This window comes from Kryptolebias marmoratus, linkage group LG2 (genome assembly GCF_001649575.2).
Source record: "Kryptolebias marmoratus isolate JLee-2015 linkage group LG2, ASM164957v2, whole genome shotgun sequence".
NCBI classification, from domain to species: Eukaryota; Metazoa; Chordata; class Actinopteri; order Cyprinodontiformes; family Rivulidae; genus Kryptolebias; species Kryptolebias marmoratus.
Window position 1 is genome coordinate 8177542 of NC_051431.1, and position 12498 is coordinate 8190039.

Sequence of the window (12498 nt, forward strand, 5' to 3'; positions counted from 1 at the left end):
TTTTCTCTCCATTTCAGCTTCTTTTCCTTGTAATCCTTCTCCTTTACTTGTTCTCTCCATCTTGGTGCATGACTTGGCTGGTGCAGCCAGTTGTGCAACTTCATACGCCTTTACTTTACTGGCATCTTTCTTAGCATATTTTCCCCTGAACATTTCCCCTCACATTATTCTGCATTTCCTGTACAACAATTTACTGTCTTTAATCTCCCTTTTGTGCTTTGTTTCTTGGCTTAAAAATACAAAAAGCGTGTCTGATTTTTTTTAATTTTTTTTTTCGGCAGTGGGAGGGGAGTGGGGAGGGGGGCAATCAGCTGCAGTTTCTTCAAACATGCCACAAAGTTCATTTTGGAAATTGATCAGGGCTTAAGGAAAAAGAAAGTAGCTCCTCGCGTAAACATTTAGACAACTGTCGTCTTCAGCATGAAAAACAGCTGGAAGTAAGTGGATCATGGGAGAGGAGGGAGGCAGCGTGCGCTGTGGGTCAGCGGCGTCTTAAGTGTAAGAAGAGAGAAGGCACGAGGGGAGGTAAAGAGAGGGAAGCTGGGCTTTGGGGGTGAAAGGGCAGTGTGGCCAAGCTGCGCACCAGAGGGAGGACTAGGAGGAAAGAGATGCAAGGAAGCGAAATGCCAGAAGAGTGGGTGGAAGACTTTTAAGGGACTATGAGAGTAATAAAATTTTTATATATATATATATATATATATATATATATATATATATATATATATATATATAATTTGCCTTTTTTCCCCAATAAAGTGCAGCTTGTAATAAAGTCTCTTGAAAGTGTCAGATATGTTGTAATTTATGTTGGACAGGCATGATTCAGATAGACAGGTGCATTCAGTTAATACATCAAAATATGTTCATACAAATTATTGCATTCAAATTTACTAACAAAGGCACTTCTATAATGGTTAAGACTCAAACTAACATTTGATCATTGCAACATTTTGGCTGTAGCTTTAATTTCAAAATGAATCCCATTCATATCAAATAACTAGACAGGACTAAAGTAACATTTCCAACAATGAGTTTCTATAATTAGTCACATTTACGACAAGGCAAAGTTGATCAGAAGCTTGGTTCAACAGTTTGACACAAAAACAGCCATCTAGTTTTGCTTTTAACATCCATTATATCTTCTATGTACTGCAGTATTTGGGGGCCAAAACTGTAAAGTACAATAACAATGATATGATCCCACTCAGCCTGTCAGTGTCACATACTGACCTTTTTCTGGTTTGTCTTTCTTTTTTTTTACTCTCTCATGTTTTAACCTCAAAGCTGCTAATAAGAAATATAAATAATGTGACTACAAATGTTTTAAAAACCTCTATTTTATAAACAACTTTATCTAAAACACCCTGATGGCAAAGAGAGGTCTTCTTGACTGGCGTGTCGTGTAAATAACATTAACAAAGATGTATGGTGTAAAACTCTATTACATTATGTCAGTAAATTCTAATAAGATTTGTCTAATTTCATTAAACCACACAGCAAAATAATCATTTCTACTTACGTCTGATTTGGATTAGGCTTTCAGAGTAAATTAGTGGCTCTAAATTTTTTTTAAAAATGATGAGGAGCTACATTAGTAATGTAAAAAGGAAGTCAAAAAAAAATTCACATCCTCAAATCTGGTTCATTGTCCACCCTGCAAAAACTCACCATCTTTAAGATACTGATGTTTATTCCCAAAGAGCAGTAAGAGGAAGGAAAAGAGGAGATACAGAAACAGTTTTTTTTTCTGAAAAGTGGGTTTTAGAAGTAGGGACATGCTTTTATACTGAGACAATGGCTTGCATCCACCCTGCTGCGCTTGCCCTGCTCCTCTCCCTCCCCGTTCTCCGGCTCTATCTGCTTCTGAGCAAAAAACACACGGCACATCCTGCTCAGCACAACACATCAGCCAAAAGTTCACTTCCTGCTCCTCAGCTCTTCTCCTTCACACCAACTCTATTCCCAGGACATGCATTAGCAACCCTTCATACACTCAAATAGCATGGTGACACACAAACAGACAAGCAAATACTTCCTTTTTCTATAGATGCTCGGCCCTGTCCACTATTGTACACGATAACGCAATAAGGGGAATTTCAAATGGTGTGGATCCCAAAGACATGATAAAAAAAAAAAATTTTAAGTTATCTTTCTTGTTCCTCTAACTCGGATTCGAAGTGACTGTGGAAACATTTTGTGTTTTTTTAGTGGTGCTGGCAAAAAAAAAAAAAAATTGAATAGACATTTTTATTTGAGGCAGTGAATGGGGGAGATAGGGAAGGTTGAATTTCCCACTACTCACATCGGCCCGATCTTACATTTTGTGACACATGCACTTGTTTATGGATCACGTTCGTACTACCAGTGTTTCGTTTAAGCAGTGTTTTTTAATATTTTTAAGTCACAAAACTAAACAACAGAGTTCCAAATCTTGAAGAACCGACCAGAACAAGACGGCTTCAAGTGTGTTTTTGTGCAAGAATACGACCTCTGTCTGGCTCATGTCAAAGGTTCACTATCTTCTGGAGAAAAGAGGCCAAACAATGTGAGGCTAGTTCGCAGGCTTGTCTGTTTAAGGAAGTGCTGATGATGCATTGTGACTCGCAGGAGGGGCGATATTTCAAAATACAACATTTGTCACCTAGATATTGCTGTATGTGTTGCTAAAACCAAACATCGATGCCGTCATATTTACCAAAATGTCAAAAATCACAAATATCTTTAAAAATAATATATGGTGTAACAATAGATTTGGTCAAACTGACAAAAGCCTCTTTGAGGTTCGACAATAAAAAATAAAATATATCATTTCATCAAAGTCAAAACAAAAATTGTTAATATCAAATGTTATCTCTCCCATAAAACAAAAAAAAGTAATGTTTAAACACATGAAAAAACCACAGGTTTATTACAGGACAACTGCCCTGTTAGAGAAATTAAAATAAAAAGTGTGTATGTGATTGTGTGCATGTGGTGATATTTTTAAGCAAAAAATTTACAAAAGCTTAGCATTCCCGTGCTGGGTTCAGTCCTGAGGTAAGCACCAGTTTTACGTGCGCTGCTTTCAGATTTAAAAAATATATATATAAAAAATAATAAAAACTCACAGGATACAACATATTTGATATGATCATATGCTACAGAAACAAAGCCCTTAAATTGTTACATTTAAAAAGAAATCCAAAAATCAGGCACATTGTTTTGTTTTTCTTGTTTTTTTTTAAAGCCTATCAGAATCACTACTATCACAGTATATTTATGGCTTTAGTCTTCACATTCACCTACTGAGGTTGGCATTGGCAATAATAGTGGTCAAACTTTTCTAGCCTATGGAAAAAAAAAAGAAAATCAAAGGCCAACATGCTTTTTGGAATAAAAAAAAACTTACAGGCAAAAACATGTCTTTAACCCGCAAACTTTAAGTGCTCTTTTGTTTTCAAGATGGACGAACTGCTGGTCATCCAACACAGAACATTGTAATTTGATCCCAGCAGAGTAGAGAGGCAAGGCCAAGCGAGACGTTTGCCTGGCTGCGATATTTTGTTTCTAAGTGGATCAGAGGAGTGAGATGGCAAGCATGAAATGGGACATCACGCCAGCATGCAGTGTGAATTGTCCAGGACAAAGTGAGATTTCACAGGGATTACTGAAGCACAGCAGCTGGAGACTGCTGTTCATCCACTGGCATAAAGGGGAAAATCCACAAACTCCTTAATGTGTTCATAATGCAGACAGATTATCAGCTCTCAGTGTGTGGAGTGAACATCCCTCCAAGTCTGTGGAGGAAAAAGGTAAACAGACTAAGAGGCATGAGTGAAGAAAGGTTTCTGACCGCTGCTGCTCTTTATCCCACTACTGTTAATGACTTTGGACAGTAAATGACAGGTTTCTTTGTCATTTTTTTTCTGGTCTCTGCCTCTCTACTGAGCCTTTTCCATGATTGGAAATACAGCACAAAGTCAGAAACAACACCCATACTTCTCCTAAAGCATGAGTCAAAGCTGCACTCGTCATGAGCAGCCGTTAGTGTGTCATCAGATGTGCAATCGTGTCCCGCTTATCAGATCACGAGGCTTTGCTTGTTGCATGTCAATATCAGCTGAAAGCAAAGGGATGTTTGTCACACTGCAAAAGGAAGTTTTAGCTAAAAAATAAAATAAAATTTGCCAACTGGGTGTAGAACTAATTAAGCTATCTGTTGTCACATGCTGACTATTTATCTGGACAAAAAAAAAGGGAGGAGTGGGGGACTTTAAACTAGAAAACACTTTAAAAGTACTGGGACAGTTTTTCATATCAATCATTTCACATAAAGAGGTCAAGCAAACAAACAAACAAAAAAATAAGGTAAAAAAAAGTGTTCATCCAGTACCCCAAAAAATGCAAAAAATATTAACTAAAATTAGGGGAGAAAAATTAATTTTGGTGAGTTGGCTTTTTCATAAGCTCTGCTCAGGACTAAACAACCCTGAATATTGTTCATATGTGCTTTATACTTTTTTTTTCTTTTTCATATAAAAATGAATAGTACACAGGTTTAGGGTCAGATTGCAAAGTTTCTTTGCAACACACTTTCTTTGGATTTTATCATACAAAAATAAATAAAAACAGTTTCATTTTGGCTTTAAATTTTTTTGTCGCTATGGCTCAATAGCTGGAAGTAAAGAAATGTTTCTTTGCATACACTGTACATAAATACTGCAGGTCTTTAAACAAGTGTCCCTTGGTCACGTAAAAAAAAGCAAAGAGCTCCTTTATGAAGGAGGACGTAGATGATACATTAGATGCATAGAAAGGCACTTACAGTCTACAGTTTTTGGCGTGCGTTAGCAGACCAGTTCCACTTGGCCTGAGTCTGAGGTGCAGCGGAGATACAGAGTTGAGGTGAATGGCTTTAGAATACTGCAAAATGTGTGTGCACGCAGACTTATTGGTGATTGCCATTTACAACTGCCATATTGTCTTAACTCGGTGAGTAGCGGTCAATGGTTCGAGCTTCAGAGAGGGTCTGTGGAGGAGGAGGCAGTGGTTGGCCCAGAACATCCATCTTGTCATGGGTAAGGCCCAGGTGCTCGGAGGCCAATTTGGAGAGTGGGTAGAGGCTCTCTATGACCTTGGCATCAGCCACCAGTTGCTGCTGTGCTTGGATGAGAAGCTCGTTGGCCTTCTCCGGCTTTAGCCCCAGGTGCTCTGCTGCGTATTTGCTCAGGGGATAGATGCCCTCTGCAAAGTCCAACTTCAGTTTCCCATCTGTGTTCAGACCCCCTGCAGTTCCTCCGCCACTGTGCATCTTCATGTGGCTGATCAGGTTGCGCTGCTGGGCAAACTTCCCACCACACACCTGACATTCATAGGGCTTTTCCCCAGAGTGGATACGCATGTGCTCAGTGAGGCGGTACTGGCGGGTGAAGCGCATGCCACAGGAGTCGCAGGCAAAGGGTTTAAGGCCGAGGTGGCTGCGCATGTGGCGCGTCATGGTACCACGCTGTGTAAACTTCTTGCCACAAATGGTGCAGGGGTAAGGCCGTGTTAGCCAGTGGGTTTTCTCATGTTGCCGTAAAGTGGCTGGATCTTTGTAGGACTTTTCACAGCTGGAACAACGATAAGGTCGAATCATCTCCCCGATGCCCCCTGAATTCAGTCCCTGATCAGATTTGGTCTCTAAAGGTGAGAGACTGTTCAGAGTGCTGCTATTGAGGCTTCCATAACCATTTGTGGTGTTGCTCATGTTTTTGGTGCTGCCATTATTGCCGTTTCCCATTTCCCCACCAGAGTTGACATACAGCTCCTCTTCTGTATGTGTCTCCACATGTGCATTAAGCTGCTCTGAGCTTGGAAAACCTTTATCACAGGGAATACAAACATACAGATTGTCCCCAAAGCTCTCTGGCTCATACGACATGTGGAACCTTCCCATCGGTCCTGTAGGGGACGGCCGTCCCTCACTGCTGCCTGTCTCCTCTGTGCCTGACCCGCTCTTGTCATCTGCTCCTTCACTCTCCTCTCCCGGCTTATTGTGGTTATGATGCTGCTCCCCATTTTCACCTATGTCCTCTTCCTCTTCATCTTCGTCTTCATCTTCAGCTGTGTATGGCAGCGGCTCATGTTTCACCCAGCGGTAAATGTTACCTATTTCTCTGCCTACTTCTCCACCCTCTGTGGGGGTATTAGGGCTGGTGGGGCATGGGTAGCGATCTGTCCCCTGGGATCCTGAGCGATGCAGATGAGGGAGGTGAGGGCCCAAAGGCTGGTTTAGATGGGGGAACGGTGGGGGAGTGAGGGAACCTGCCTGGTCTGTAGATTCCATTTTTTCTGGTGGAAAGCCTCTTCCGTTTGTACCCTGAACAGGACTATTGCGTCCGCTGAGAGTCCCATCCCGTTCCTCGTTGCTGTGACTGTTTACCAGATGGGTTTGGGAGGGTGTGAGCTGAGACTGGGAGGTGGGGCTTTTCTTAGAAAGATCTAGGCCAAAGCTGGGGGAGCAGTTCCTTTCGGGGTGGGCTGAGCGTCCCAGCTGGGCTGGCAGAGACGGGAACATCTGAGGGCTCTGGTTGGAAGTGGGCGCATACAACTCCCCACTATGAATGGCTATTCGATGGGGAACCAGGTCTTCTAACGATGATGGCCTGGGTGCATTTAGGATTCCTCCTGGAGGACAGGACTGAATTACGGGAGTAGAAACCCTATACCTGCCTCCACTTCCTAAACCCATACTGCCGGGGCCCATCTTGGAGTAGGGTAGAAAAGCCGGACTTGGGCGAGGAGGGTATTTTCCATTTCTTCTTAGCTTCTTTTTGCACAGAGCCACTAAGTCGAGCAGCTGAAGGTAGCTGGCTGCTGCCAATACAGCACCTAGATTTGGTTCATTGGGAGAGGTGGGGTCTCCCTCATTAAGGCGCCCCGTGTAGATGTAGTCCAGAATGACCCTGAAGACACCTGGACTCACCATCTCGTGGTCGAGGTTGATAAGATTGTCATGGACCACCAGTGATTTCAAGTAGTGGCTGCTGGCAGCCAGAATGTTCTTGTGAGCTCTGAAGAGGGCGTTCTGCACCACAATGATTACATCACACAGGAAGCCTTTGGTGCGCTGGCTGTTGAGCTGCAGGAGGAGATCCCTAGCATGACTTGGAACTTCCATGGCATCCAGCATTGTCTTCAGTCCACCACCTGCAACAACAGATATCTGTAAAATGTCGTGCTAAATGTCAAATCTGAAAAAAAAAAATAATAAAAATCATTTTAAATGTAATTTTCTGCACTACTGAAAATACTTCAAAATTTACATACTGGAACATGTAAAAAACTATTTATAATAAAATTATGAGAGTAAAAACAATAAAACTGACTTTCCATATGGAAATTATAACAATTATTTAGTTTTAAAATTATTTTTGTTTCTTTAAAAAACTAACATAAATGCACTTTAACTCAAAGTTTTAATTGTGGTTCTATTCTATTTTGATACCTTGTTTTTGATTTAATTTTGTATTTTATATTTGAAAGCTTTAGAATATAAGCAAGGATTTTCTTTATCAGTAAACGCTACCTGATAAAGAATGAGCAAAGTGTAGCACTGGTGTGTGAGAAGTGCACGTGAAGGCCGTTCGGAAACAGTGAACCTTTACAAAAGGTGAGTGCTTGCACTGGTTTTCTCATCATCAGAAATTCAAAACTCTTTGCATTGACTTCCTCTGCAACGAGCAAAATAAGAGAAAGCCCTAAAGCTTCCAAACCACAGATACATATTTTGTAATTACTGGCTTCCTTGTAAAGTATTCCAGAAGTGCAGCGGGGAGCTTTAAACAAAGCAAGGGATTAATGTTTCACAAGTGTGATGAACAGCAGGTATAAACCTGTGGGGGAAGGACACATCCAAAAAAAGATAGGGCTCCAGTTCGCCTTTTTAGCTCAGTCATATAAGGAACACTGAGCGCACAGGATATAAATCAGCATTAGACGGTTCAATACTTTATGCTGAGATTGGCTCCAGGGATCAAATGCAAACACACACACATGCAGAGGCAAACACACTCAAACATCAACATTAATTGTTCCATCAAGCCTAAAATAAACTACATCGGCTACATTGCATGAAACCCCTTGTATTGTTCAAGCAGTGGCATTTGAGGATAGTTTACTTACGAGATTAAACATCTCAAACTGTCTCTGGGGGCTTAGTATCACTGATGGGAAACAAGCATCTAAATAAATATGTCATCTGTCTGATCATAGTCTTCCTGACACCAGCTCATTCACTTCTTGTTTATTTCGCTTAGAGTAAGCTCTCAGTATAAGAATAAGGAAGTATGAATTTTAAAATTAAAAAAAAAACAAAGAAGTGAACTTCAAGGGAACTCTGAAGAATCGTTAACAAAACTTACTTTCTCACAGAGTTCAACAACTTCCAATTTTAAAACTCAGGGGGGACTTCTCAGTAAAGTTTCAGATGTGCATTTATTTTTATTTTTTTTACAAATTCACATTCAGCATCGGACTTGTAATAAAACGCCAACGGAAAATGAAAAGTCACAATGACAACAGGTTTTTTTGACGTGATGGTAAACTGTCACTTAAGAAAATTCATTTTAAGCACAGTTTTTAAAAAGAAGTATTGATTTTTTTTTTAATTTCGTTTAAACTATGACCACATCTATGATTTATTACTTACTATATGCCCATACATATTAAAAGATAAAAGGAATGTGTGGGAAGTTATGAGTTTGCAGTCCACCGAGTCCCAAGCTGTCGTTTTCACCTCTGTGTTTCATATTCTACTATAAGTTTCCACACCCATCGAATCCTGTACGTTTCGAAAAAGATGTGATATAACGCTCAGTACTTTAGTCTCCACTGTGCTCGGTTCACTATCAGCAATTGCTGTGCGGTACGTGGTGACACACTGCATCCTCGCAGATAAAAATCAGTGTATATTCTCGGCTGCATCGAGCATCCCTGTTCTGTTGCATAGCAAGAAGAGAAATTTGCATTTTTTGCAAACTTATCGAGGCACGTTTAGGAGAGACCGAAAGGAAATCTTGAAAACATATGCACCATATGCACCTAGAAATGTGCTGCGATTACTGCAAAATAACTGATTTTGTTTTTGCGATACGAACGTTCTTGGTGGCTGTTGTTTAAATAAAGGTAACATGTTATATATAAGGGGGCATTTGAGTCAATTAAAAGGCTGCATGTTGACTTTAAGAAGTATTTGAGCACAATGCTTGGTGTAATCTTGGAATCCAAGTAAGCAAAACGTGCATCATAAAACTCTTTATCTAGAAGGCATCTGTGCTTTCACTGCTTCCTGTGACTGCAATGATATTCAGTCTCAGCACGTCTCAAAGCAGACCTGCACCCAGTTCTCATTTATTTATTTGTTATGAGGTTTGTTTGTTTTTTTTTTCAAATTAAAAGACATATTTGCAGCTTGCACATATGGTTCAGTTGTCTAAAACAAAAAAAAAGAGCAGATTCCCTGTGGGATGCATGGCTGTTTTCATTTGACAACTTTCTTTTTAATGACCTGTCAGAATGCGGATAATGTTGAAGCAGTTTACAGCAAATGTTTTTAGCTATTTGCAGTCGATTAATATTCATTACTGCTGAGTGTTTTGAGGGTTTTCTCTCTCTTTTTTTTTTTTTTTTTCCTGTTTTGTCAATTTGTGGTTTGGAGTGAAGCAAAGCAGTAAACTTCCGACCTCTCCGATCAGCCTCAGTCACATAAACACTTCTGACATCTGCTCAGAACACTGTGTTGACGTTTCATTTTCTTTCATTTGAATTCACTGCTCCTATTCATTCAGCGCGGTTTGTTTTTTAATTTGAATTTAAAATAAACAATTTGGCAAAGTGTTAATTTAGGTGGCAAATTAGCAGTTTATTTTTCTCTATTATTAAACTGACACCCCACTAGTTCCAACTTTTAATTTAGTTAGACTAACTGAGTTGCACTGATGAAGTTGATTTTGGACTTTTATTCAGATGAGAAAATTTTCTTGCTTAACTGCTTCTAAAAAAAAAATCCCACATTAATGAAATGCTGTCAAAATTTGCATTATATTGTGACTTTTTTATTTATCAAATAATAAAAATAATAATAATAATAATAATAATAATAATAATAATAATAGGTGTTGGATTTACAGCAAATTGCCACTTGTGTCAAATTTATTTCTTTAAATCACTGATGAGCGACACACTAAACGTTCCTCGAGCAATTTGATGCAAACTCTTCACTTTTTAGCAAATTGATTGGCTTTTCTCAAACATATGAAATTGGATTTAAACAGTTTTAGTGGCTCAGTGCGCGTTTCCCATGCAGGCGAAGAGAACCGTGAGGATCCAGTTTATAATCTCCGCTTCCCATAAACCGAAGGAATCCATGTGTCTGAACCGCTGCTGCGCCTCATCCGCCCCTTATCTCCGGCAGAAACTCTCTATGTTTAAACTCACATGAATGTGGAGCAGACAGATGTTATTTCCAGCAGCGAGAAAGCGTCTCTTTATTAGAAAAAATCTCGCCTTCATAGTGCAGAAGGAACCAAACACAAATTAACAGAAGTTCCCAAAGTACCTAAACTTCACACCTCCATTATCTGAAACAGGATCACTTAGCTGTAGTTCCTTTAATTAATTTAGCTGATGCAATAAAACCCTAATAAAACAACAACAACAAGAAAATGTCAAGTGAAACGTTGCTTTTTATTTGCAACATTTCAAAATCATTTGTGCTGATTTGGTTTGTAAAGCGTCTAAAAAAATAAACAGTGCATTCAAATTTAAACAGTAAGACTCTAAAATAAGTGGCAAATTTGGTGTTTTAAATCTGCGCATTAAAATGCCAACTAATACGGGGTCATGTTTGACTCCAAATTAAAGTCAGAAACGGAGAATGAGTGGAGCTTTCTTTTTTTTTTTTATCAAAATGACGCACGGATTTTTAAAAAAAAAACGCCGCAGGATGTAAATTTAAGAAACAAACTTCCTTTCTGCGAGCATCCAGTTGTTTGACTAAACCTCTAAATGTCATCCTCGCCGTCCTGCTGTGGCTCAGCTCTTACCTGCATGCCCGATGTCTTCTGCCATCCGATCTAAGTCTCCCTTAATGATCATCTCAGCAGCATCTAAGACTCATATCTGACGTTCAGCCTGAAACTGCCAGCCTCCAAAAAACCCATGCCAGTTTTCCGAGCGCGTCTGCCAGCTCTTTTTTTCTCTCTCTCCTCCTGATTATTAATTGATATGAGTTTCTTCTCGCTCCTTGGGTCCGTCCTCCCACCCATTTTCCTCCCTCTCTGCCCCTCCTCTCCTCCCCTCTTTTTCATCCCCTCCAGAGAGGGAGAGAGCAAAAAAAAAAAAAAAAGATACGTGCTTAAAGCAGCATCATTTTCCTCCTTTTCTCTCTCTCTCTTCCGTAATTTCCTTATAGCTATTTTTGAGTCCCGCTCAATAACAGACAATAATGGAGCCTCTATGCGCCCGTAAGTGTTTTAGCGCCCCGTGTGATGTCAGTCTAGAAGAAAAGCTAAAAGGTAAAATCGAGGGCAGGAACTTCAAGTGACCCCGACGTGAACTTCTCAACACATCGTCTTAAAGAGACAGGCTATATATTTATATCAGGTACAAACTTTGGATAAACAACTTGCCTGAAAAGGCCACAACGTGCTTCCATGTCAAAGACTTTCGAGGATTTTTTTCTCTCTCCTCTTAACTAAAAAAAATAGTTTATGTTTGATTGATCAAGCTTTAATAAATCAATCAGGGGGAGAAAAAAAAAATCATACACATCCAGATTGATAGACCTCCCAGTTGAGAAATGGCCTCAAAAGTGAGCCTTAAAATTAAATTAGAACTAAAAAGAAAAGGATGTTTTAAAAAAAAACTTTAAAATCAACGCGTAAAAGCACCTGCTGTGCAGTGAACTCCACCTATCATCCACCTGGGATGGAGTCTGAGCGGAATCTCTTGAAAACAACCCCAGGTTGGGCCTTTTTTATGGTCACATTTAAATAAAATAATCCAGTCCCTGCAAACAACAACAACAAAAAGTTGCGTTTGTGCCACAACACAGAGTTCTTTGATTTCCTTTTCATTCCAACTATAAATAAAATGGCGTTTGAGCTGCTCTCTGTTTTGTGATGGAGCTTTATTTCTTGCGAGACATGCAGTCTCTGGAGTGATTTTTTTAAAAATATATTTATGCGGATATTAAGTTTTGATGAATGATCAGAGCGCAAGTCAAACAGGGAGTGAAGATTGGAGGTTCGGGTTTCATGTGCCGGCTCAAAACTAAATTGAGATAAACTCTTCGTTTCAGTCCACTAAAATCCTGTCCTGTAATGCCCCAGGCTCTGTGTCGGGATGTCATCCCTGCCCCCCCACCCACACACACCCTCTCTCACCTCGGACTCATGTCTGGAGCTCTCGCCGTGCGTCTTGTCTCCTTTTCGGCATTCCTCCTCCTGAGATCTCCGCAGCGTCCTCCGAGCGTCC

General features: G+C 40.0%; 1 protein-coding gene across 2 annotated transcripts; it reads right to left on the reverse strand.

Annotated features, from left to right (window-relative positions):
- Positions 1–754: 754 nt before the first annotated feature.
- Positions 755–12498, reverse strand: hic1 (hypermethylated in cancer 1). 2 transcript variants are annotated; one of them, XM_017433798.3, is made up of 2 exons: positions 12408–12498; positions 755–7170 (listed from the first exon to the last, which is right to left on the reverse strand). In XM_017433798.3, the coding sequence occupies exon 2, from the start codon at positions 7151–7153 to the stop codon at positions 4964–4966; it is 2190 nt and encodes a 729-aa protein (XP_017289287.1). In that variant the 5' UTR covers positions 7154–7170; positions 12408–12498; the 3' UTR covers positions 755–4963. The 2 variants fall into 2 exon arrangements, with proteins under 2 accessions (XP_017289287.1, XP_017289286.1); XM_017433797.3 differs by lacking the exon at positions 12408–12498 and adding an exon at positions 11067–11289.